General features: G+C 43.5%; 1 protein-coding gene across 1 annotated transcript in view; it reads left to right on the plus strand.

Annotated features, from left to right (window-relative positions):
- Nucleotides 1-2,625: 2,625 nt before the first annotated feature.
- Nucleotides 2,626-24,115, plus strand: part of cpne2 (copine II) — a 74,855-nt gene continuing 53,365 nt past the window's right edge. Inside the window, 7 exon segments of the mRNA XM_034086003.1 lie at nt 2,626-2,852; nt 5,464-5,664; nt 10,599-10,682; nt 10,684-10,777; nt 12,987-12,988; nt 18,975-19,049; nt 19,332-19,403. Coding sequence (XP_033941894.1) covers nt 5,488-5,664; nt 10,599-10,682; nt 10,684-10,777; nt 12,987-12,988; nt 18,975-19,049; nt 19,332-19,403 — 504 coding nt within the window. The 5' untranslated portion in view covers nt 2,626-2,852; nt 5,464-5,487.

Below are 24,115 nucleotides of genomic sequence, written 5' to 3' on the forward strand. Positions count from 1 at the left end.
ATTTTACTAGACACACTTTTCTTATTTCCATATAATAATAATACTACATTTGATTTGTAAAGCACCTTTCATTGCTAACAGCAATCCCAAGGTGCTACAGGAGGCATAATAAAAACAAACAAAAGAAACATGAATGTGTATTGTCCTCCGCTACATTTCAGAGGACAGAGTACAATTTTGAGATACTTTTGCTTTACTTGAGTATTTCCATTACTACTTTGTAATTTAACTCTACTACATTTCAGAGGTAAATAGTGTACTTTTACTCCTCTACATGTATTTAATACCTTTAGTTGCTTTGCAGATTTGGATTAATGATGTGAAATATTATCAACACTTAAATAAGATTTAAGTTTCACCTGGAGTAAATTCACAAGCAAGATACGTCTCCTTTTACTCAAGTACAAGATCTGAGTATACTTCTCCCGACTCTGTCAGAGGGAGATGTCTTCCCTACTGCATCTGTTTGACAGCTTTAGTTAATGTGGTTCATTTTAGTTGAAGGTGTACTGCATAATGCACATTGTTCAACAGTTTGTGCACATTTTGATATTTATACAAGGCCTCAATATATTACAGTTTCTTTCAATTGCTAAAACACATTGTTTGACAACAGGGCTCATTTTGTCAAAAACACTTAACACAATTCTCAAAACCACACACCCAAAGTGCAAAACACCGAATTGTTCTTGCAAAATTAAGCACTGCACCAAAAATTACATAAACACTTACCAAAACCGAACTTTTGCACCAAATGGCACACACTTCATTTATAGCACATGTGTCAAACTCAAGGCCCGGGGGCCAAATCAGGCCCTTGGTGGATTTAATTTCGGCCCGCAGGATAATTATTTAATTACTATTAGATCTGGCCCGCCGGTATATTGCACGCACACCTCAATCCTGAGGATTTCCTCAGCTCAGAGCCTGAGCCCAAACATTGATGAGATGCCAAGTATCTGAACTAGCATCACAGAGCAGCACACTGAGTTTACATGGATGTTTCCTTCTGTCCTTTTTCACGACAACAGGGCATGTTTGGTTTTTTCTTTGAGGGAAATAGTTTTTTTGAAGCTGTTGTTGGCCTGTGGAAAAATGTAATCATAAGAAATGACTCTGGAAAAGCTGCAGATAGAGCCATAAGAAATGAATGCAACTGATTATTTAATGTTTAATGTTGTTTTTATAGGCAATAATTTAAGCTTTGTTAGTTCCAGGTTTAATATGGGCAATAAGTTCATTTCAATAAGTTTCGCAATAAACATTGAACCAGTCCGGCCATCGACTAGTACCGATCTTTTTATTTTGGCCCACTGTGTATTTAAGTTTGACACCCCCCTGATTTATAGTATAAGACCCTTTGTCCAACCAACTACACCATTGTGCTTTATCTAAAGCACTCATCTCATGGTGATCTGTATGTAGAGAATTCTGCATATACATATTGTTCAAGTCTACACAACTATGTGCAGAAACACACATATACTGTTATAATAATACTTTTGTTTTACTCCAAAATAAATTGGTGCAACATTCATGCACAACACAATGTTACTGTTGTGTAAACAAAAATGATGCCTCTGTCAAATACAGTAAATGGAAAAGAAAACTTATCATATTTTTACAAAAAACCGAGGAAAGAAAAATACTTAGGCTGCATTTGACCAACTAGCTGGGTCTGACCACAGCCCCTCGTCAACCTGCAGAAGAAGTATCACCTGTAACCTGACGGTCAAACAGCTTCAACAGTTAGTCTGCAAATAACTCTTCAATTGACTTCAGTCAGTTCATCCTCCCTCTCTTTTATCCTCCCTCTACCTCTTCCTCTTTCTGCTGTCCATATCCATTGTTGTTGTAAAATGTTCTTATATGAAGAATCTATGAAGTATCTAGTGCTTACATCCTGATTGCTGAGTCAACAATAAAGCAGTTTGGTGTTTATGGTCATTTGGCATGTGTATCTGTTAATTGGTTCATGTGTGTAGCATTTGTAATGGCAGTGTTCTAAAAATGGCAAACAAGTGACTACGTCAGATGTTTGTGTCTTACTTAGTTAGAGAACCGTGTGCAGTGTTTTGCAAAAAGTGCCAAGTTGAATTGCAAATTGGGAGCTGAAAATGTGTTTAGAGTTTTGGAGATTTGAGCTCAGGTTTTGCTCTTTGTGTGAGTTTAAATAATTATGCTTTATGTGAAATGTGTGTGTGTTAGCAACTAAAAAAAACTGTAATACTTCACCACTTGAAAGTAACTGAACCGTGTTGAAAAGCATTCCATGTATTTTGGTTGTAGTACTTTTATTAACCTCAAGAGGATGCCATTGTAACAATATATTTTCTATAATGAGTTTTAGTAAAAGTACTGAATATAAAATTACACAAGCTACGACAAACTAATTAAGAGTAGGCTTGCAAATAGAAAACATTAAAGGGTATGCATATTAAACTCTACAGTCAAAGACTAACGCTTAAACAAAAAGTATATCTAGTACTAGTAGTACCTAAAAAAAAACACAAAAAACATTGGAGACGGAAGTGTTGTGCGTGTGTTTTAAAGCAACCCTTTTATGTTGTAAGGGAAACTGGCAGTGCTTCCGGTCGTAAACTAGTCCTGTGAGCTTGACGCAGGTCGGTCCATCAGTGGCGCTGCGGGCAGAGAGAGAGGTCCAGGTGGCTGCGAGGATTATTTACCATCACACACTGTTGCGTCTTCCAACATAATAGGAATAGAAATGACAAATGTAACTTCCTTTTTTACTCTTTGGTAGGAAAAATAAAAATAAAATTGCTGCACACTGAAGGCAGAAATTAAAGAAATTGTAAAAGCGGCAAAGAAGTTTGACGTCATTTACTGAGGTGAGTGTGACATCAGTTTCTTCATTCTGTGCCTCATTTATAATGCATGTGTAGATATTTAACAGTTAGCTGGTATGTGGTTTACTGTTAGAGGGAAACAGAGTGGCTGCTTAGTCGCCTTAGTTGTCAAAATGACTGAAACCAAAACGTTCAAAACGAAATTGTGACAAAGGCAACAAACAAAAGTGCATTTGAGTTCGAACCAGAATTGCTGCTTTTTATTTGAACCTGTTTTATGTTTAAATGCTCTAAAATGATTACTCACTCATCACTGTGTGGAGCAGCTTCCATGCTGCTTTAATCGTCTGCCATCCCCACTGAGCCTGGCCCCTGTGCTCCTACAGTGTGGATGTGCACTGTGACTGGGTGTGGATGTCTTTAGCAGGGTCAGGACACCCAGAGACACAAACTCAGTGCAATTACTGCTGCTCCAGTCTCACATAGTGCAATTGAGTATTCCAAGCGGATCAGCAGCAGTTTTTTGGATTTCCATTGGAATATATTAAAATTATGTTTTTCCCCCGCTTACAGCTTTAAAAGTTAGGTAACATCCATGGTTGTGATTATACCTGATCAAAACAAAATGAGGGCTGCATGGTTTTTTAAAAAAAAACGAATTGCGATTATTTTCAACTGATATTGAGATTATGATATATAAGATATTAATCATTTCCCCCCCATCTTTTTACCATTCATCTTTTTGAGTGCTATTTGTAAGCCTGGATATCTCTGTAGATCCACACTACTTTATTCAAAATGGTATTTTAACACATATTAAGTGGTTAACAAATCTAATGCTTCCTGTGATTTGGATATTGCACTAGTCCATGTTGTGAAAATGTTGATTAATTGTGAAGCCCTAACTAAAACATACTAATTTGCAAGGAAATAAATAAACATCTGTAACACCTTCAATAATCTATTGTAGAATCAAGTGTTAATGGCAGTTGCTAACAGATAGTGTGTGTCTAATTGTTAAGAGGTGATCTTATGAGAGGGGCAGTACAATCTCTAATTAATTATTTTTCACAAACAATGAATACATTGGTTAATGTATTAAAGCCAGTCAAAACAAGCATTCAACCACAGATGAATGGCTCGGTGAATGAATGAAAATATTACACTGGTATTTTCAGTACATCACCACTACCAGTGTGACATCACAGAAGCAGACCGGGAGGAGCACGCTGGTTATGACACATTAGTATCTTAGCAACAGACAGCATCCATTTAGCTTGCCGCTCTGAGAACAAAACCACCTTTATGGACACAAGGTGCTGTGCTCTTCATCTGCAGAAAAGAGCCTCAAGGAAATCATGTCAAATATGACTCAAGTTATTACTGTTAACATATTCCCACACACAATTCTTCAGTACACTCAAAAAGTGTTACCGTAAATGTGTGTTTTCTCATTAGGCCTTTTTTTCCTTTGCCTGAGGCGTGTGTGGTGTGTGTGTGTGTGTGTGGTGTGTGTGTGTGTGTGTGTGTGTGTGTGTGTGTGTGTGTGTGTGTGTGTGTGTGGTGTGTGTGTGTGTGTGTGTGTGTGCGCGCGCGTGTGCGTGTTGTGTGTGTGTGTGTGTATTCTTCATAATGTGCATTGCTGGATATCATCAGGGTGCCATAGGGCGTTCATGACCTACACATGGTCAACCTGCATCAAGGCCTCACATTCTGCACGTGTGTGTGTGTGTGTGTGTGTGTGTGTGTGTGTGTGTGTGTGTGTGTGTGTGTGTGTGTGTGTGTGTGTGTGTGTGTGTGTGTGTGTGTGTGTGTGTGTGTGTGTGTGTGTGTGTGTGTGTGTGTGTGTGTGTGTGTGTCTCCCTCAGTGGGTATTTCTAGAGAACCAGCATTAATCAGACTTCAGTCTAATTAAACTGAAGTATTCAGAGCTGTAAAGCACGGGAGACATGTTGTTATTGTAATGTTTTTATATTTCTCATAATATATAAAAATAAGAAATAATCTAATATATATCCAATGGAAGTAAACATTGAAATGTGTCCTAAATGTTATAAACTTTTGTAGCAGAATGATCTACCATGGTGAAACCAATTATTACTTGGAAATCTGCCCGGCAACAAATATTGACACCCTTGCATCTTATTTTCTCTTTGCAGCAGGGTTTCTAGTAATTTATGATTTTGTGGGCTGTCAGTGTAAGACATACAACACAGAAGCTCCTGTGAAGTGTGTACTGTAAACAACATCCTACAGTTCAGTTCATTTCACAGAGACTGTGTTAGGTAAACACTTCTTTTTTATATTATATATTATATACATGTCTTTGTTTTTTCATTGTTCATTACATCGCGATCTCTGCCCTGACTGGTTACAGACATTTTTTGATTTTTGTGTACAGTTTATTGTGGCATTTATTTGAATGACAGTTACAAGTATTTATGCAGAATAAGCTTGCACAACTCACATGTCTTAAGAGCACCAAAAGACAGATGGATTTAAATGGAACTTGCTACAGACATTAATGGTGCCCATAGGATGAAGTCACAGTGACAGTTTTCAACATTACCAGATGTTTGGGAACTTAACATTGCTCAGAGAATCATAGATGCCCAAATACTTTTTCTATTTCTCTGTGTTTTCTTTCCTCCAGGGTAATTCACTGTGACCTCAGACCATGGCCTACACTCTAGGCTCGACCACTGAGGGGCAGACGCGCAGTGTCGGACCCCAGCACTGCGTCACTCGGGTGGAGCTGTCCGTCACCGCAAGCAGCCTGCTGGACCGAGATGTAGCCTCCAAGTCGGACCCGTTCTGTGTGCTCTTCCATGAGGTGGATGGAAACTGGATGGAGGTAATGATGGAGGAATTATGTGATAGGAGTGAAACTGTCAAATGGAGAGAGAAGTGGGCGAGGAAGTAAGGGATTAAGGGTGAAGAGTGAAGAAAATAAAGAATGTTTTGTCTTCTTAAAACAGGCGGAGCAATCAGCGTGGGATGAAAATGGCAGAATGAGGATAAAAGGCTAACAAAGAGATAATACATCAATGTTCGGATAATAGGGAGGCAAACTCATATCTGGTGCTTCTCCATGCTGTGCGTTTCTACTACAGCGAGGTGGATATAAGAGGGTAAAAGGGAACCAGAAATAAAAAGAGGACTGAAGGGAGGATGGAACATTTTAAGTGTTTGTAGTGCTTTCAAGGTCTGCCTCTTCTAGCAGAGAAGGAGAGGATTTGTTTGTTGTCTATGTTGCTCCACAGACAGTATATGTTGTGAGCCAGAACTCAACTCTGATGTCTTGACCATCTGGCATGAGCCTCGGCCTGCTGAGCCCAGTATGATGGTGTAACATGTCTTCCAACGTGGGTCTGGTGCTGTAGTGTGTTTAAAAGGCGCTATTGGGGCTGCCAATTTAATGACATTCCACAAGTAGGTTCCATGCAATCATTACACTTGTTTTGGTCAAGCTACAGATTAGATGCATTGCTTTGACGGTTGCCAACATGTTTTAAATAAGAAAAGGTTTTAGGTAGAGATGTCCCGATCCGATCACGTGATCGGGGATCGGAGCCGATCACGTGATTTTCAAAAAATCGGGGATCTGGAGAAAAAAATCGGGGATCGGGTTTTTTTTTTTTATATATACATTTTTTTTAATTTATTTAATGTTACAAAATAAAAATGACCATGTTCACGTCTTAAAGTCATCCTGAGGACTTAGTTTTGGTTTAAAATGACACAACATCATGTATGTGTTGCTTCTTTTGGGCTTGTTTTCAGACCTGGTTGCTTATTTCTCTCAAAGAGTGGGCAAAGTGTCTAATAGTAGCAGTAAGCTAACGAGAGGCTACGTTCAGCTGGTGACTCGGGAGTCGGGACGGAGAAAATGTCAGGAGTTTGGAAGTATTATAAAATTGAAAGCGAAGGCAGTGTAACAGCCAGATGCAATGTTTGCAAGGCAGAGGTTCCGCGTGGTGGAAAGAACAGAGCTACGTTCAACACGACCAATCTAATACGCTACCTGAGAAACAAACACCAACAACAACACGGCGAGTACACAGTGGCCACTCAGGTGACGGCACTGAAACAACCAACACTTTCAGAGACTTTTAAAAGGAAAGAGAAACTGCTCCAGAACAGTGAAAAGGCCAACACAATAACAGTCAAGATAGCTGAATTCATCGCGTTGGATGACCAGCCGTTATCTGTTACCTTTTTTTTCTCTTAATGCATTGCATAAAGATCGGATCGGGAAAAATCGGTCAAAATCAAATGATCGGAATCGGATCGGGAGCAAAAAAAGGTGATCGGGACATCCCTAGTTTCAGGCTTTCAATATAATGTCAACCTTGTTTGTAAATGTATGGGAGGAATTATTCGTATGTATGACTGACTGAAAAAGGTTAAATGGTTATTGGTTTTTCAGCTTTTACGGTGTTTTATAGTTTGCCTGTTCCAATCACAACTGGGTTGTATAAATGATTGAATTCCTATCAAAATGCAATGCTTTGTTAATGATCAAAAGTCAAACATTGTGTGGATAACTACATATTTTCTCTCAATATAGGCCTGAATATTCCGTTAGGACAGTGTTTTATTGGTTAACTGTTTGCCAACTGGCTAGGAACACTTCATGTGGAGATGTGAGTCCTCTCCTTTTCTGCTTCGACTGTTGCTGCCTTAGTCCAAAGACATGCAGGTTAAAGGCTCAGTCACGCCAAGATTGGAAGCATTGACATTTCACGCCAAAATCAATTCATTCCAATAAATTAGTGGATCCCCTTGAGGAGGTGAAATCGACTGAGACAATGTTCCACATAGAGAGTTCAACTTTCACGCTGAGCGAGCTGGAATGTTTAAAATGGAGGAAGCTATCATAGCTTTTCAGCTGTGTAGCACCATTAGCTTTTATTCAGCCTTCTCTATCTCCTCTCCTAGAGCTGTTGTGTCTGACTAGCCCTTGCCTGGTTGCACTGGCTTTTAATAGTTAGCCGATGTGAGGGTACAAGGACAGAGGGTGTCGTATTCATATTCTGTACAAACGGTAAAGTCCACTGAGAAAAGTGTAACATTTCATAAAAGAAACTTTGATTGATTGATTGGACGCTCTACCCAGGCGTCATCCTTCGGCCTGAACCAAACCTAATATCTTCAGTAAGTGAGAATGGTTCTTCACAGTCAACTCCTAGTTGTGCGAAAGGCAAACATTCAAGGCAATATCCAGACCTGATTCTCAGGGTATTGTGCAGAGATATGGGACGGCTTATGTCACAGTTTTCCAGGCCCACTTGTTCTGCTCGGACGAGTAAATGTGTCTTGGTGCTGCATCAATCAGCGGTTCAGTTGAGTCCAGGCACTTTGTGTTATTTTTCTTGTGTGGGTAGATTCTCCTCAGCTTTAATTCTGCCGACAACATGTGATATGAATGTATCTTGTCATGATGAATACAAAAATAAGCACTGAGTTGAAGCAAGACATGAAGAAGTTTTGGTGTGTGTAGGCTGCTGCCTCAATGTTATTTTTGTAGCAGCTGGTCAACAGGGCGAACTGGCTTTCTTTGTTTGTGTTTGCCTGTGTATGCCTGTGTGTTTCTGTTTTTGTGTGTGTGTGTGTGTGTGTGTGTGTGTGTGTGTGTGTGTGTGTGTGTGTGTGTGTGTGTGTGTGTGTGTGTGTGTGTGTTGTGTGTGTGTGTGTGTGTGTGTGTGTGTGTGTGTGTGTGTGTGTGTGTGTGTGTGTGTGTGTGTGTGTGTGTGTGTGTGTGTGTGTGTGTGTGTGTGTGTGTGTGTGTGTGTGTGTGTGTGTGTGTGTGTGTGTGTGTGTGTGTGTGTGTGTGTGTGGGCGAGTGCTGCGGGTTGTAGATTGCTGTCGGTCAGCGGGGCATGTGGCTCCGATGTGAAATTTCCAACGGTTCCTATGGCAACGGAAAGGGAAACAAAGGCTTTGTGATCCTGGAGTGAGCGAACGATGGATGAAGTGAAATCAGACCCAATCCTTTTCTGTCACACTTTCTCACTTTCTATGATCACCCTCCTGTTAGCTTTGTTTCCTGAATATGCGATTGTCTTTCTCATATAATGTCACCAGTCCTCCCCTGTCTGTCTCTCTCTGTCTCACTTTCTGTCTATCTTCGTCTGCCTTGTAAGAAAGAGGTGTGAGAAGCAGCTGGGTCGTTCAGGGGAAGAAGAAAAAGAGAGGGTACGACGGGGTAAGAGTGTGAGAGCAAGGAGGTGTGAGAGAGGCAGATGAGAAAACGGTGGAGGGAAAGAGAGGGTGAGTGGAAAATTAGCGAGAGAAAGAGAAGATTGCGGGACGAGACGAGAACGTAAATGAGCGTCATATAGAAAGATAAGTCTGAGCAGGAGAATGATGGAAACCATGATTTAACATTATAATGACTGCTGTTAAAGAGGCTACACATGATTAGCCTACAGAAATATAGATCTAAGCTATGTACATATGTGGCACCAGACTTGAAGGCAGCTTTGGCTATTTTTTAAATTCCTTTTGACACTTTTTACTCTCAGAACTGTAAATCCTCACACTGATCGTAAAATGGACACATATATAAGCCTGTAACACTACAAGTGAGAACCCACGTTCAATGTGATGCTTATCCAAGTTGAGTAGGCTTGCTAAAATAATTTGGGTTCAAATTAAATCTTTAACGCAGTCTTGTATTTTCATGTGCTGGATCAATCTTTGAACTAAACCGTGTTTTAATTTTAATTATATTTGCGCTTTTTTATGCTCTGTAAACATAATAGTCAAACAAAGTTTGACTGGTCAATAACACGTTCATATTGTATGTATTATTTGTATATACGCAGAAAAGGCCTATTCAAGTTTGCCTGTTTTGTTGGCTTCTTTTTTGTACACGTACGGATGAAAAAGGGTAGGAAATAGATGAAGTGCCACAAGGGTCTGAATCATTTTCGTAGTCCAGTGAGCCAGGTTTAAGTCCACAGTGGCACAAATATGAGACACACACTTGAGCCTCCCGGGCTGCCATGATTCCCCACCAATATCAGGTTTTAAGCCACAAAGTGCACCCATACTCCTCTCTGCTCTCTTCCCCTGCGTCATCCAGAGAGATAAGTGCTGTAAGCACTCTTAGCAGGCTGAAGTTAAAAACCTTTTCCCCACGAAGTAGGTCTGCAGCATTTCAGCACGTCTTTTCAGCGGGTCTTTAGTAATAACAGTTGTTACAGTCAGAGAAACACAAGATAGTTTAGATAAAAGCATTCATAATAATGATATGTAAAAGGTCTTTGTATGGAGGACGTACCCTTTGCCCTATGAAACTGCTCATGTCAGCATACTAACATGCATGTATATTCTGCATTTTCACTTTAAGCATCTTAGCACGTTATTATCCAAATGACTGAACATGTTATAGATCATGAAAATACATTGAATATTTAAATACAAATTAGCAAAATAAACACAATTACACTGCGCTAAACAGCCAAATCGACAAACAACCGAGAACCTAAATAGTATGTAATTATATCTAAAACCACAAGACGTTAATTACCTGTACTGTGCGTCATATTGTCTGTTTTCTGTTCTCTGTAAACCTCCATGTCTCATTAAATATTGCTGCTCTTTGAGAATCTAAATCAAGCAAAACTTAAAACGCAATACAGTCCAAAGCAGTTAGAGGCTAAAGTTAGTTCATTCTCAACTCAGGTGGCATAGAAATATAATATATAAGTCCAGTTGAATTTTTGGTGTTGAAATGATTTGTTGTTTTTAAGTCCTTTTCTCTTGTTTCTTGTCTTTAAGCTCGGCCGCACTGAGACAGCTGTGAACAACCTGAACCCAGTGTTCGGGGTGAAGTTTCAAGTGGACTACCACTTTGAGGAGATCCCAGAAGCTTCGCTTTGCCTTGTTCGATGAGGACAAGTGTGCCACACAGCTCTATGAACATGACTTCCTGGGAGAATTCATTTGTACCACTGGGAGTGGTATGAACAATTTCTCTTTTTCCGTTCAAATTTGGTCCAGTAATAAAAAAGATGTATATGTTGCATCTATTAACATTATGTGACATAAACGTTTTTCCATTTCCAGTTTTGTCTTTAAGCTTTTGCCTGCTTTATCAAGTATACAGTGATGACGAACTATTGTCGGGTGAAGGTTGGCATTGCAAGGGCTACCTTGACCAAAATAATGGGATTTTTTTTTCCATTGAATTTTTGAATGCTGGAGAAAACGAGGGGTTACGTATTAGGGGTGTAACGGTTCACAAACATTTCGGTTCGGTACGTACTTCGGTTTTTTAGGTCACGGTTCGGTTCGGTACGTTTTCGGTACAGCAGAAAAAATTATCACAAAACATAAAAAATGTTATTATTATTATTAAACTGAATAATGTATTCACTCAAATAAATACAAAATATAATAAAATACACATTAAGGTGCAGCATTTCGATGAACTGAAATAATCTGTATTTGAACTGTACTGTACTAGTACCTAAGCAGCCAGTTTGACATTAGGACTTGCTTGTCATTGTATTTTCATGTTGTTTAAAGAAAGATGAACTTGTCCACATTGCTTGCCGAAAGGGCAGATCTGCTGGCACTAGCAATGTCTCCTGCTGTGGAGAACACCCTCTCGCTAGGGACAGAGGTAGCAGACACAGCCAGGTAGCGCTTTGCTAACATGGCAACATAAGATATTTGCCGTTTGTAATAGCTTTGGCTCGGTCTGAAGTTTTTGCGAGTGGTGGAGGCTTAAATGCTAGTGGGAGTTGGGTTTGCACTTCAGTCTTTTGGTTACCGGTGATATTCACGTTCGGGTGATGCCTTTTCAAATGAGTGGGCAAGTTTGATGTATTGCCAGCCGCGTAACCAATGTTAGTTGAACAATGCCGACAAACAGCTTTGGTTCGGTCCACCTGTCTTTGTTCGTCATCCTTGTACGTAACTGCGAAACCAAAATGTTCCCAAACCGGAGACTTCAATGATGCTGGAGGATTTTCTCAACTTTATCTGCGTTCGCCATTTCGCCAGTTCCTCAAATTACTGACTACATTTGAACGCATCCCTCTGACCAGCTCGTCCAATGAAATGACTTGCTCGCTCTATGACGCGTTGAACACAATGGGAGCAAATTACTCTGAATGCTGCGACGCAGCACCTGAGATTACTTCCAAGAAGTTGTTCACGTTCTCAATTTTTTACGTTTAACGTTATATTCGTTCGGTACACTTAGGTACACATGTGTACCGAACCGAAGGGCCCGTACCGAATAATTTCGGTACGGTACCGTTACACCCCTATTACGTATGGGTAAACCTTGTTATATAAACACAGGCGGAGCCCTCTACTGGACTCTATGGGTACTTCCCCTCAATCCTATCATGCAAGCATTCATTCACTGAGACTTTCTAGACGTAGTCGGCCTCGGGCGGGCCTACCTGAATGCACGCGCATCTCACCACATAAAAGGAGGCCTCGCCTCCTTACTGTCATCCTTTACTTCTCTTCAGCAAGCAGCATATGACAGACAGGGCCCCTGAGTAGAGGGCTCCGCCTGTGTTTATATACAAGGGTTACCAAACGTAACCCCTCGTTATATCTCTCACAGGCCCGATGTATACACACGCTGTCGTCCCACAACAACACTGTTCCATCTCACTGTTTCTGACCGGCTTTCTGGTTAGCAGCCGCTGCGCCTCAACTCACCTCTCCCTCGGCCGTAAACCATGGAGAGAAAAGAGGCTGCGGCTGACAGAGCACACCCTGACACGCTTACCCCGCGGAGGTGTGCTATGAACGTGGAGGACTGCCCTAAAACAGGAGGAAAGAGTCCCTCCAGCCCCTATGGGACCATGTGCTCATCACGTCAAACGTAAGCGCATTACGCCCGGGGAGGGGGTCAGGTGGCCCCACTGACCCACAGCCCCCCTCCTCACCAGTCCTGCGTTGCCCCAGCAAGCACAGACGATGAAAAGGAGCCAGACATATCCAAGAGATAAAACTTTATGAAGGGGCCTGGCGTTGACCAGACGCCGCCGTGCATATGTCCTTCACACTCACACCGTTAAATAAGGCTGTTGACACGCCATGGCTTGTGTAGAATGTGGCACCGACCCCCGTGGGGAAGGCTCGTTCGTGGACAGAGCTTTCTCCAGTTACCACCACCCCGCCCCCGAAGCACACAAACAGCTGTCCAGTGGCGTCTAAGGGCAGCCGTGCGCTCCACATAATATGCCAGCGCACGCACCGGGCAGAAGAGGGTGTAATTTAGCCTCCCTCGCCCCACTATGGGGTGGAAGATTAAAGCCCCCCAACTGAATAGCCCTCGACCTGAATGCACTCCTTAGGCTCTTGAGCACAAAGGAGGGGTTCGGTCTGAGTGTCGCTCTGGTCACACCGGATCATTAACAGCTCGGGATGCACCGATAGAGCGGTTAACTCGGGACACACTTTTGGCTGACGTTAAGGCAAGAAGCAAAGCTGTCTTCCACGACAGTGCTTTCAGGGCGGAGAGCTCTAGAGGCTCAAATGGTCCTGTGACCAGAGCCTCCGAGCACCAGTGGCAGGTCCCACTGCGGGGCGGAGGCGTGCACTACTGGGCGCAGCCTCCTGACCCCCCGTAGAAACCTCATCAGTGGTTGACTAAAGGCTGACCTGCCGTCAAATCCCTCATGGCAGGACGAGATGGCTGCTGCATACACTTTCACTGTGGAATGAGCAAGCCCTCTGTCCACCCATGGACGGTAAGTACGACAAAATAGATCCCAGTTCACAAGATAGGGGCTCTATTGTCTGCTCCTCACACCATTGCAGGAATCCCAGCCACTTCGGCCTGTAACAGGCTGTGGTGGATCCCGCTCTAGCTGCCTGGGATAGACTGAATAGCAACTATCAGCCTGTCCCTCTCAGGAGCCAAGCTTGGAGAGGTTGGCCCGGAGTGGGTAAACGCCCGATTGCACCTGCCTCCTGAGACATCGCCCCCCAAAAACTGGGGGAGCGCCAGAGCTGGCCCACCTTCATCTGTGGTCATCTCTGAGTACCACGGCGCCCCCACGTGATCCGGAGCCACTAGGATGATTGACAGATGTTCTCGCCTCACTCTCCCAGGAGGGGGAGAATGAGACACAACGTGGAAAGGCGTAAAGCAGCTTCTTTGACCATGCTCGTTGCAAGCGCGTCCACCCCCAAGGGGGGATCGTCGCTCAGAGCCATGGAGAACCACAGGGCGCAGTGGCTGTTACGCTGGCTGGCGAACAGATCCACCTCTGCTGTCCCGAACCGGGCCCAGCTCCGCTTCACCAACCTCTGGGTGAAGCGCCCACTCGCCTGACAGGGGTCCGCCCCTCGACATGAGGTCGCCCCCCCCTGTTCTCCAGACCGGGAATGTGGAGGGCTCTCAGAGATAACACCACCTCTGAAGCCCATAACCACAATTTCTTTCCGCTGAGGTCAACAAAGCGGCGGGGCGGCCCGCCCTGCCTGTTGATGCCACTGTGGTGGCTGTTGTCGCTCCTGACCATTACATGTCTCTCCCTGAATTAAGGGTTTGAAATGCTGGAGGACCAATACTACTGCCCGAAGCTCTAGGAGGTTGCTGTGGCCGTGTCTCTCTGTTAGAGACCAGCGCCCACTTATAGCTCTCCCCAGGCAGGTCCCTCCCCATCCCGTTCCGGATGCATCCGAACACTGTGATGTAGGAGGTCACCCGTCCCAGTGGCGACCCCCTCCGGAGTTGATCCGGGGACCCCAGATGAGTCAATTTATTTCTTCGTTTTAAATATTTCTATCCGTCTCTCTTCACTCAGTTGTTCACTGCCTTGCTGAAGGGAAAGGGATGACAGTAAGGAGGCGAAGGCCTCCTTTTAATGCGGTGAGGATGCGCGCGCATTCAGGTAGGCCCGCCCGGAGCCGGCTACGTCTAGAAAGTTTCAGTGGATTAACGCTTGCTGATAGGATCGAGGGGGGAAGTACCCATAGAGTCCAGTAGAGGGCGGAGCCTGTGAGAGATATAACAAGATCTTTGGCAAACATGTTTATGATACTTACACGTGTTGTTTAAGGCAGGGAAATCATCACATATTATGGCTTAGATTTGTCTCGTAAATATTTGTGTGAACATAAAAAATAATTTGTGTGTAAATATGTGATTTGTAAATGTCTGCCTGCCTGCCTCCGGACCTGAGAGTGGCGTAGCCTAAATACTTCAACATCAATGCATACAAATGTATGTGCACGATATAGGCTGTATTGAACAAATAAACTAACACAAACTAACTGTATCGCTATAACATGATGGTGATAAAGAATGCAACGTATTGCTGTTCATTATAGTAATACAAAAAACGGAGGCAATAACCTTCTTGAGTCTTTTTAGATGTCTCCTTCAAATCACCTTTTAAAATGTTATACATGGCACCGACCCCCGTGTGACATCCGATTGTTTTTGAAATCTTCAAAACTCTTGTGAAAACTCATGTCATACCATTTTTCTGGTGTTTTAGTGATTTGGTTTACCAATGTCTTAGGTTCACAAAAGTAGTGTAATATATGACTAACACTGTATATACATTTGTAATTCATATCTAAAATGAAAATGTTGTAAATTCGAATTTTGAGTAAAATAGTTGTTTATCAATCTACTTTCCCCACAGCAAGGACTGAGATACATCAGGACTGAATTACTTCATATGACATACCAAGGTTGGGTGATAGTGAACAAATACAAATTCAGCATTATAACTCTTTTTCAAACCAACAAATATATTATAAATATGTTTTTTTTCAACCAACTATTTATAAAATATAAGAAAAAACTGCCAAAATCTCAGAACTTATTTCAACAACTACTCATTAGAAAATGTAAAAGACAGGGGGAGCAGTGGCAGGGTCTTTGTCCGTCTTCCAAGACAGTGGGGCTGGCTGCTGTGCAGGTGGGGGTGAATGGTGGCAGGGGCTGCTGTGTTGGAGGGAGGTACGTTTGATTGTCCCGGGTTGATGCTGGGTGCTGTGTGGGAGGGTACTTGTGCTCTTCGAGACCTCCTTGCTGGGCCGTGTTGAAGGTGATGGCTGTGGTGGAGGCCTTTGTGGCCGAGGTGTATCTTGACCTGATGGCAGCACAGATGGAGGGGAGGCAGCTGTAGTGATGGTGGTCTGCTGGTCCTTGGTGGTGATGGCGAGTGGTGAAGGCCCTTGAGCCCAGTGGCGGTTCTAGACCAATTTGACTGGGGGGGGCCAGGATGGGGCCAGTTATTTTCTGAGGGGGCAGCAATAAATGCATGACGAAAAAGACAAAGACAGTATGAAGTAATTGCACATACACCTAAGAAAACAATGCAATACAGTTATTGGTATTTGTTTCATTATAACATTATTATATGCTTACCTTTGTGTGCTGTTTGGGTCTGGGGGGACCCGTTTCAGTGTTTACTAAAGAAAATGTATGCAATGTAATTAATTTTAATCTGCTTTATTTGGGGGTGGACCTAACCTTCTTCTCAGGGGGGTCCGGGGGCATGATGCAGCCCCGGGAAGATTTTTTTTTTAAATGTTGAAGTTAGATGCATCAATCTGGTGCACAACATGAATTTATGGATACAGCTCCTCAACACTCATATGAAAGAGAGCTGTATATTTTTCAATAATTAAACAATCTTTAGAATATGATCACAACCAATAACAAATCATTTAAACTTGTTTATTCTTATCTATGTTACCTATAGTATTCTTTCTTTTTATTTATTGCATATTTTACTAATCACTCCCCTTTCAAACTGTTTTTTTTTTTTACTGTCCTATAGTACACATTGGAAGGATTTTTTAATTTTTTACAACACATTAAATAGATAACGGTGTGCTCTCTCTAGCTCTCTTGCTCTCTGTCTCGCTCGCTCACAGAGGCTGTGTGCTCCTCCGTGGCGATGACGTGCTTGCATTTTTTTTTAAAACAAAACATATTTGTAAAGTGGGGGCTATTGAGGGCTTGCGAGATACCGGTAGTTCGTGATCGACGTGTTGGAGACCCCTGCTCTAATGGGTCCGACTAGAATGACAAATAATCGTTACTTCCGCCTATTCCGTCAGCCAAGAAATCGGTTTTAATCATAAACTTTTTTTTTTTTTTTTCATTTTTAGGGGGGGCACAGGGGGGGTCCAAAGTCAGTGTTAGGGGGGGGCACTGGAAAACAATGGCAACGAGAATCACCTACTGATATACTTTGGTTTCTTATTTTACATTTTCTGATACTATATTCATCTGGCCAGATGAATAGATCAAGAAGCTGACTCAGATAAGGAGATATTATGATACATTATGATGTGATATGAATGATAATGGGACACATCGACGTCTGCACACACAGTGCCGCGGACTGTACGTAATGTTACTTTGATCCAGTTACTTATGTTGTGGCAGATATTTAAGTAAGCTTTCTTAACGCTAATGTTATAATAGTCAGATTGCTCTGACGATGGGAGGTGATATTCTATTAATGTTCACGTTCACACAGTCGGTGATTTTTGCCGGCCGTCTTTCCTGCAACGGCAGTTTTTCTGTATTTCCTTTCTCCTGTAATATGACTTGATCGCTTTAAAACTAAAACTCCGAACACTGAGCTCTGATTGGTCAGCAGGCGGTGCTTTCACTGAGTTGATCTCTTAGCCTGCAACCTAACCTGCTCCGGACCAGGGGGGGTATACCTACGAAGCAGGATTTTCGTTTAGCAAGATAACTTCTGGGATTCCGGTACTACGAAGCTGGTTCCTTTTTAGCGGGCTAGATCTCCATGGTGACTTATCCTGGAACCTAGTATGTGCTCCGATGCAGGATAGGTTCCAAGATAAGAGATCAACTCAGCGAAAGCACCACGCCTGCTGACCAATCAGAGCTCAGTGTGCGGAGGAAATACAGTTTAAACTGCCGTTGCTGCAGGAAAGACAGCCGGCCAAAATCACCGACTGTGTGAACGTGAAATGAATAGAACATCACCTCCCCATCTTCAGAGGCAATCTGACGATTATAACTATACTATTATGTTAAGAAAGCTTAATTAAATATCTGCCACAACATACGTAACTGGATCAAAGTAACATTACGTTGCCTACAGTCCGCGGGCACTGTGAGTGCAGACGTCGATGTGTCCCATTATCATTCATATCACATCATCACATGCATCACAATGTCCTTATCTGAGTCAGCCGAGCCGTATCTGGCCGTGCAGCACTCACAGTGTCACATACTGTATGCAGAGTATTATTTTAAGCAACACATTAAGTTGACGAAACACTCGAGTCAAATGTAATTAAAGTCAGATCCACTCGTGTCTTGGACGGGGCAGTGTGATACATATTAATGTATGCATTCAAACACGTTTTCTTTTACCGCTGTATTCACCTCGCAGGTGCAGCTATGTGGCTTTTATCCTGGATAAAGTGTTTAAGTCATGGATTGTTTAAAGTTTAACTTCTTCATATTTGACTAATATTATAGTTGACTTTTCATTCAGGAAGTATGACGCTGCGCTGTCAGTACGCTTCTCCATGTTTGTGATTGGTCGAATGCTCCAGATACCACCCCTTTCATGTGAACGCGCACCTAGCTAGATAGGACACGGCTGGCTTGAGCGAACGAGTTGATAGCCAGCGTTGTAGGACAGTTTAGCGAGAGCGGCTTCGTTTTGGATTAAGTCAATCGGATAACTCAAAACATATCTAGGATAGGTTGAACTAGATTTGTAGTATACCCCCCTGGTTAGCCGCTCAGCATAAGTTACCATGGAGATCTAGCCCGCTAAAAAGAGAACCAGTGTCGTAGGACCGGAAACCCAGAGTTTTCTTCCCTGAAGTTAGTCCGCTAAGCGAGAATCCGGCTTCGTTGTACAGGCCTCAGGTATATTGATACAAAAAACAATTGTTGTCTTTGAGATGACAGAACTGGAAATGGTAAATTGCAAACTAATTTCCTATAGTACTCATTTCTGCATCGCTCTATTAAACTCCAGCCAAAATATCCTGATCATATAAACACAGCCAGCTATTAATCCTTAAAAGTTGGAAACACATTTCCACATTTAAAAAGGGTAAAGTATGCTAAAGTTGTTAAGTGATTCAAACCCATTGTATACTTTCGTTGTGTCTTAATTTGTCCTTGATCCATTTTGTTTCTCTTTAATTATCTACTAGATTGTGTCCAATAAGAAACTTCACAGACCGTTGATCTTAGCCAATGGAAAGCCAGCTGGCAAAGGGTCTATTATGGTAAGAATGAGTACTGTCTCTCTCTCTGTATTCTAAACTGTCTTTGTGTCTTTCCTTTGACAAATAAACTCTGTGCCGCATTATCAAAGGTAGCTGCTCATGTAGTCGCTGTTGTTTACTATAATAGCGCGTTTGCTTCTGTTGATGATGATGACAGTGATGTTTTTGAAGCTGCTGTTGTTGTTGTTAGTGATTACTGTTATTATTGCTGCTGTTACTGCAGATTTTGATATGAATGTTAATAGTTGCCATTACTTATGTTGTGCTGTAATGTTGTTTTAGATAACAGCTCAGGAGCTGTCTGACAACAGAATCATCACTTTGACCCTGAGTGGGCGTAAACTGGATAAGAAGGTAGGCTCACACACACACACACACACACACACACACACACACACACACACACACACACACACACACACTGGATGCAAATGCAAGCACACACACACACTTGGCACACTGGGCCCACACAGAAAACATGTACAGTAAATGTTTTCACACCCTTTACCTTTGTCCAACTAATGGGCACATCACAATCACAAATACATGGAACAGAAAACGTGCAGGTTTTTATTTAAAATGTATCCACTACTTTGGACCTACATGTATGGAGTAGCTGCTAGTGTTTGGTGAAGGAGCGAATGACAGCATGTCAGAACTGGGGTTACGTAATGTAACCCAGCTTCTATGAGTATAGGCGCAGCCCTCTAAGGCTATCGCTATTGGGTAATCCCCACTGCACGTGTGCAGCACTGACAGACTTATTCCACGCCCACCTATGACGTGGGCCCCACCTCCGGGCTCACTTCCGTATAAATAGGAAGTAGGCCCTACAATCCACTCCAACAGCTTTTCTTCAGCTATTCGCGGAGCCAGTGGGGCCCGAACCTTAGAGGGCTGCGCCTATACTCATAGAAGCTGGGTTACATTACGTAACCCCATTCTATATCGTATAAGGCTTCGCCCTCTAAGGCTATCGCTATTGGGTTAACGGCCCGTCCACACAGCGGCGTGCGTTGAAGCTTCCAACGCTTCTGCTCATTCACTTTGAATGGGGTGACGTCACTTTTAGCCGAACTGCATTTTGGGAAGCGACGTGGAGCGTTGCTGGCCTAGCTGGCGTCAAAAGTTGAGCAATGTTCAACTTTTGACGCCTCGACGGAGGCGTTCAGCCAATGAAATCCCGTTTATGCAAATCTGCCAGTACAGCGCTAGCCAATCAAACCGCGTGTATGCTGGGAGAGACTACGCAGGTCTTTTCCTCATATTCCAAAAAATGGAGGAGAAATTAATTATAGCGGTAGTGAATCACCCGGTGTTATATGATCAGTCTCTGTTCATCTACCGGGATACAAACCGGAGGAGCCAGGCATGGAGGGAGGTGCAGAGACAGTGGGTGAAACTGGTAGGTTTTTGCCAGTTTGGGGAGTTTATATTATATATGATATTCTGAACAAACTGTGCTGTTGTATTAGCTGTAACGTGTCTCTACTGTAGGCTAGTTTTATTATATGTACAGCACTTTGGCTCGACCAAAAATCGTTTATAAATGTTTATAAATGTGCTATATAAATAAATCTTGATTTGATATATCCAGTGTACTTAATTTTAACATTGAATGGACAGCTTGCAGGCATAGACAGTATATTTAGCCAGCATGGAATGTAGCATAAAATAGCACCATAGACATTAATGTCATAAATGTTCATCATATAAAGTGTGAATGTAAAACCTTTTATGCAAATGACAGTGATAAAGGGATTTGCTTTTCATTAATGTAGGAATAATTTAGTCAATTCTTCAAGTAGTTCAACAAATTAACTTTATTATTTCATTTCATTAGAGGAATCGTGCAGGACAAGGTGGAAGTCTCTGAGGGACAGGTTCCGGAAGGAGAAAGCTAGGGAGAAGGAGGCAAAAAGAAGCGGGGCAGGGTCGTCAGGGGGATATAAGCCCTGGCGTTTCACGGCAGTGATGGGTTTTTTAACCCCATTTCTCATTGACCGTGAGACGTCCAGCAAGATCCCCCGGCAAACCCTGCCTCCACCCCCCTGTACTACTCCTGACCCCAGCCAGGTGCCAGAGGATGAGAGCCAAAGCCAGCTAGATGAAAGCCTTGGTGAGACTCAGCCAGCAAGCTGAGGCAGGGCAGACAGGAGGAGGATAATGTTGAGGGCCGGGGAAAAAGGAGAAGGGGAAGGGAGATGTCCACCTTTGAGAAAGGGATGCTGTCATCGCTCCATGCCACTACCTCAACCTCGTCCAGTGGTGGAGGAGGACGAGGACGAGTTGTTTCTCCAGGGCCTCTTGCCTTCATTGCGAAGGATGTCCATGGCAAAGAAGATAAGGCTGAAATTTGCCATTCATAAGGCATTTTTTGAAGCAGAGCAGGAGGAAGACTGATTATTCACTTTTTGTTTGTTATTTACAGCCATACTGAACCACACTACATGTTTTACACTCATCACTGCACTCATCACTGCACACACTTCACTCACAATATTACATGTACATTATTATAAATAAAAGTTATTTAAGTATGTTATGGCTATACTGTGTTTTCACTTGTTCATGTCGTTTGTCAGTTACAACATACGGAAGATACAGAAGCTTCATGTATGTCGATGTATAATGTGCTGTCTTCTGTATAATTGTTCATGTGAAAACCTGTTGAAATCACGAGTGGTTTATCAGTAAAAACAGGGCTGAAGGAAAAAGGTTGTTAGTCATATCATAATATCAATTTAAGAAACATGTGTATTCGGAATGTTTGTTTTTAAAATGGCTCATATGGAATATTTGCTTTTTAAAGAAAATATGGGTAGCTCTTAAAAGAGCTTTTGGTTTGGAGGCTCTTAAAAGAGCCATGGTGACCCTACACCACGTTATGCTGCCATGGCACTGCACCCTATCATTGAAATGCTGCAGAAGGTCTCCCGCAGTTGGATGGATCTGCGTGTGGCATTGTTGGAGCCCATCCTCGGTGCATCACGCAGGGTTGGAGTAGCTGGAGCTTCATCCGTGGACTCTGCGACAGGTGTGCGTGATGTCCTTCCTATCGTCTTCCTGCGGAGGAAGTTGTGCAACACACAGGTGGCCTTCACACACAACTCTGCTACCTCCGGGCTGGTGGTGATGACACGCCGGAACATTCTCCACTGGGATGAGAGGATGCCAAACGCACATTCAACCACCAACCTGGCCCGGCTGAGGCGGTAGTTGAACATCCTCTTTTCGCATGTGAGCTGACGTCCAGGGAACGGACGCAGCAGGTTGTCCATCAGCGGAAAAGCCTCATCCCCAACAAACACATGGAAGAAGGCCGAGCCGCTCTGCTCCTGTGATGACGGTGTCAGGTGGGAGCTGCAGACTGCCATCTCTGAGGCTCTCTCCAAATGCAGAATTCCGCAGGCTCCCACCGTCGCTGCTCCTTCCAAAGCCTCCGACATCCACTACCCTGAAGAGGTACTGGGCATCCACGACAGCCAGCAGTACCAAGGAGTGGGTGGACTTATAGTTGAGGTACAGGGACCCAGAATTTCACCACGTGCTTCCCATCAATGGCACCAACGCAATTCGGAAAGTTCCAGCGCTCCTGGAACCCAGCAGCGATGGCTCTCCAGTCCTCGGTCTGTGGTACCGGCATGGTTTCCTCAACCAGGGCGGTCCAGATGGCACCCGCAACCTCCCTGACAATGACAGCCACGGTTGCATGCCGACCCGATAGCTGAATGCTATGGTCCTGTATGAGTCACCGGTTGCCAGGTACCTGAGAAAAAAGTAATATACATGATTAAAAAAAAGTATATGTCCCCACACACACAGCCCACAGACACACACACAGACCCCCCCCCCCCCCCACACACACACACACACACACACATACACACACACACACACACACACAGACACATAGACCCCCCACACACACAGACCACAGAGACACACCCCCCACACAGACCCCCCCAGACCACCCCCCAACACACACAGACCACAGACACACACACAGACCCCACACAGACCCCCCCAGACCACCCCCCAACACACACAGACCACAGAGACACACACACATACCCCACACAGACCACAGACACACACACACACACACCCCCAGACCACCCCCCAACACACACAGACCACAGAGACACACACACAGACCCCACACAGACCACACACACCATGTACACAGGGGAGCAATACTGTATTTACCTAGCTATCTTAATTAATCAGTCATCAGAACTAAATCACAGACTTCATTCATCATTCATCCATGGCATGCATTCTCTCTCTTTATATACATAGTCAGGTTACAGAAGTAGAAATACACAAAACGTACCGTAGGCTGATGGCGAGTCGCTCGGCGGGTCCGATTGACAAACGCATATGGGTGTCTGCCTTTGAAATCAGTGGACCCACTTTTCCGAGCAACTCGTCGAACACGTCTTTGCTCATCCTGAAGTACTGCTGAAACAGTACATCATCCAGGCGGAGCTCTTGGACCAGCACGTGGTATTCCCCCCGTTGCAGACGTTTTCTGAGTATCGGATGTACCCAACAGTGACGCACACTACATGGCCTCCTGCGAGACATTGCATACACTAAAGCCACCCTTGCTACTACACTTGCCCGTGCTACCCTTGCTACAAAACCGGCATCCATTTTGGCAATAGTGGAGAAGAACCGGGCTTTTCCTTTTTTGCTATGTCGGGGGCGGGAGATTCATGTGATTGGTTGTTGGTCACGTTGACTCCCCAAGGTTCAGACACGCCCACCGCCAAGCGTCAACGCACGCCGCTGTATGGACGGTCCGTAAGGGCGAAGCAGGATGTAGTCTACGCCCCACTGGTTACCGTTACCAGAAGCACAAAACACACGTACTCAGTTAATAACCCATGTCCATTTCGCCGTGCGTAAATGGAGCATCCCATTCCCAGGGAATATAGCATTAAAAAATGAATATTTCTCCATCAGGGAACAAAGGTAGGCTTACTCGGGCTACCTGTCGTTTATAAAAAGTAGAGATCGAGTCTCACTTGTTAAAACGAGAGAAGGGAACGAAAGGCTGC

The sequence above is a fragment of the Pseudochaenichthys georgianus genome, chromosome 6, assembly GCF_902827115.2.
Source record: "Pseudochaenichthys georgianus chromosome 6, fPseGeo1.2, whole genome shotgun sequence".
Lineage (NCBI taxonomy): Eukaryota > Metazoa > Chordata > Actinopteri > Perciformes > Channichthyidae > Pseudochaenichthys > Pseudochaenichthys georgianus.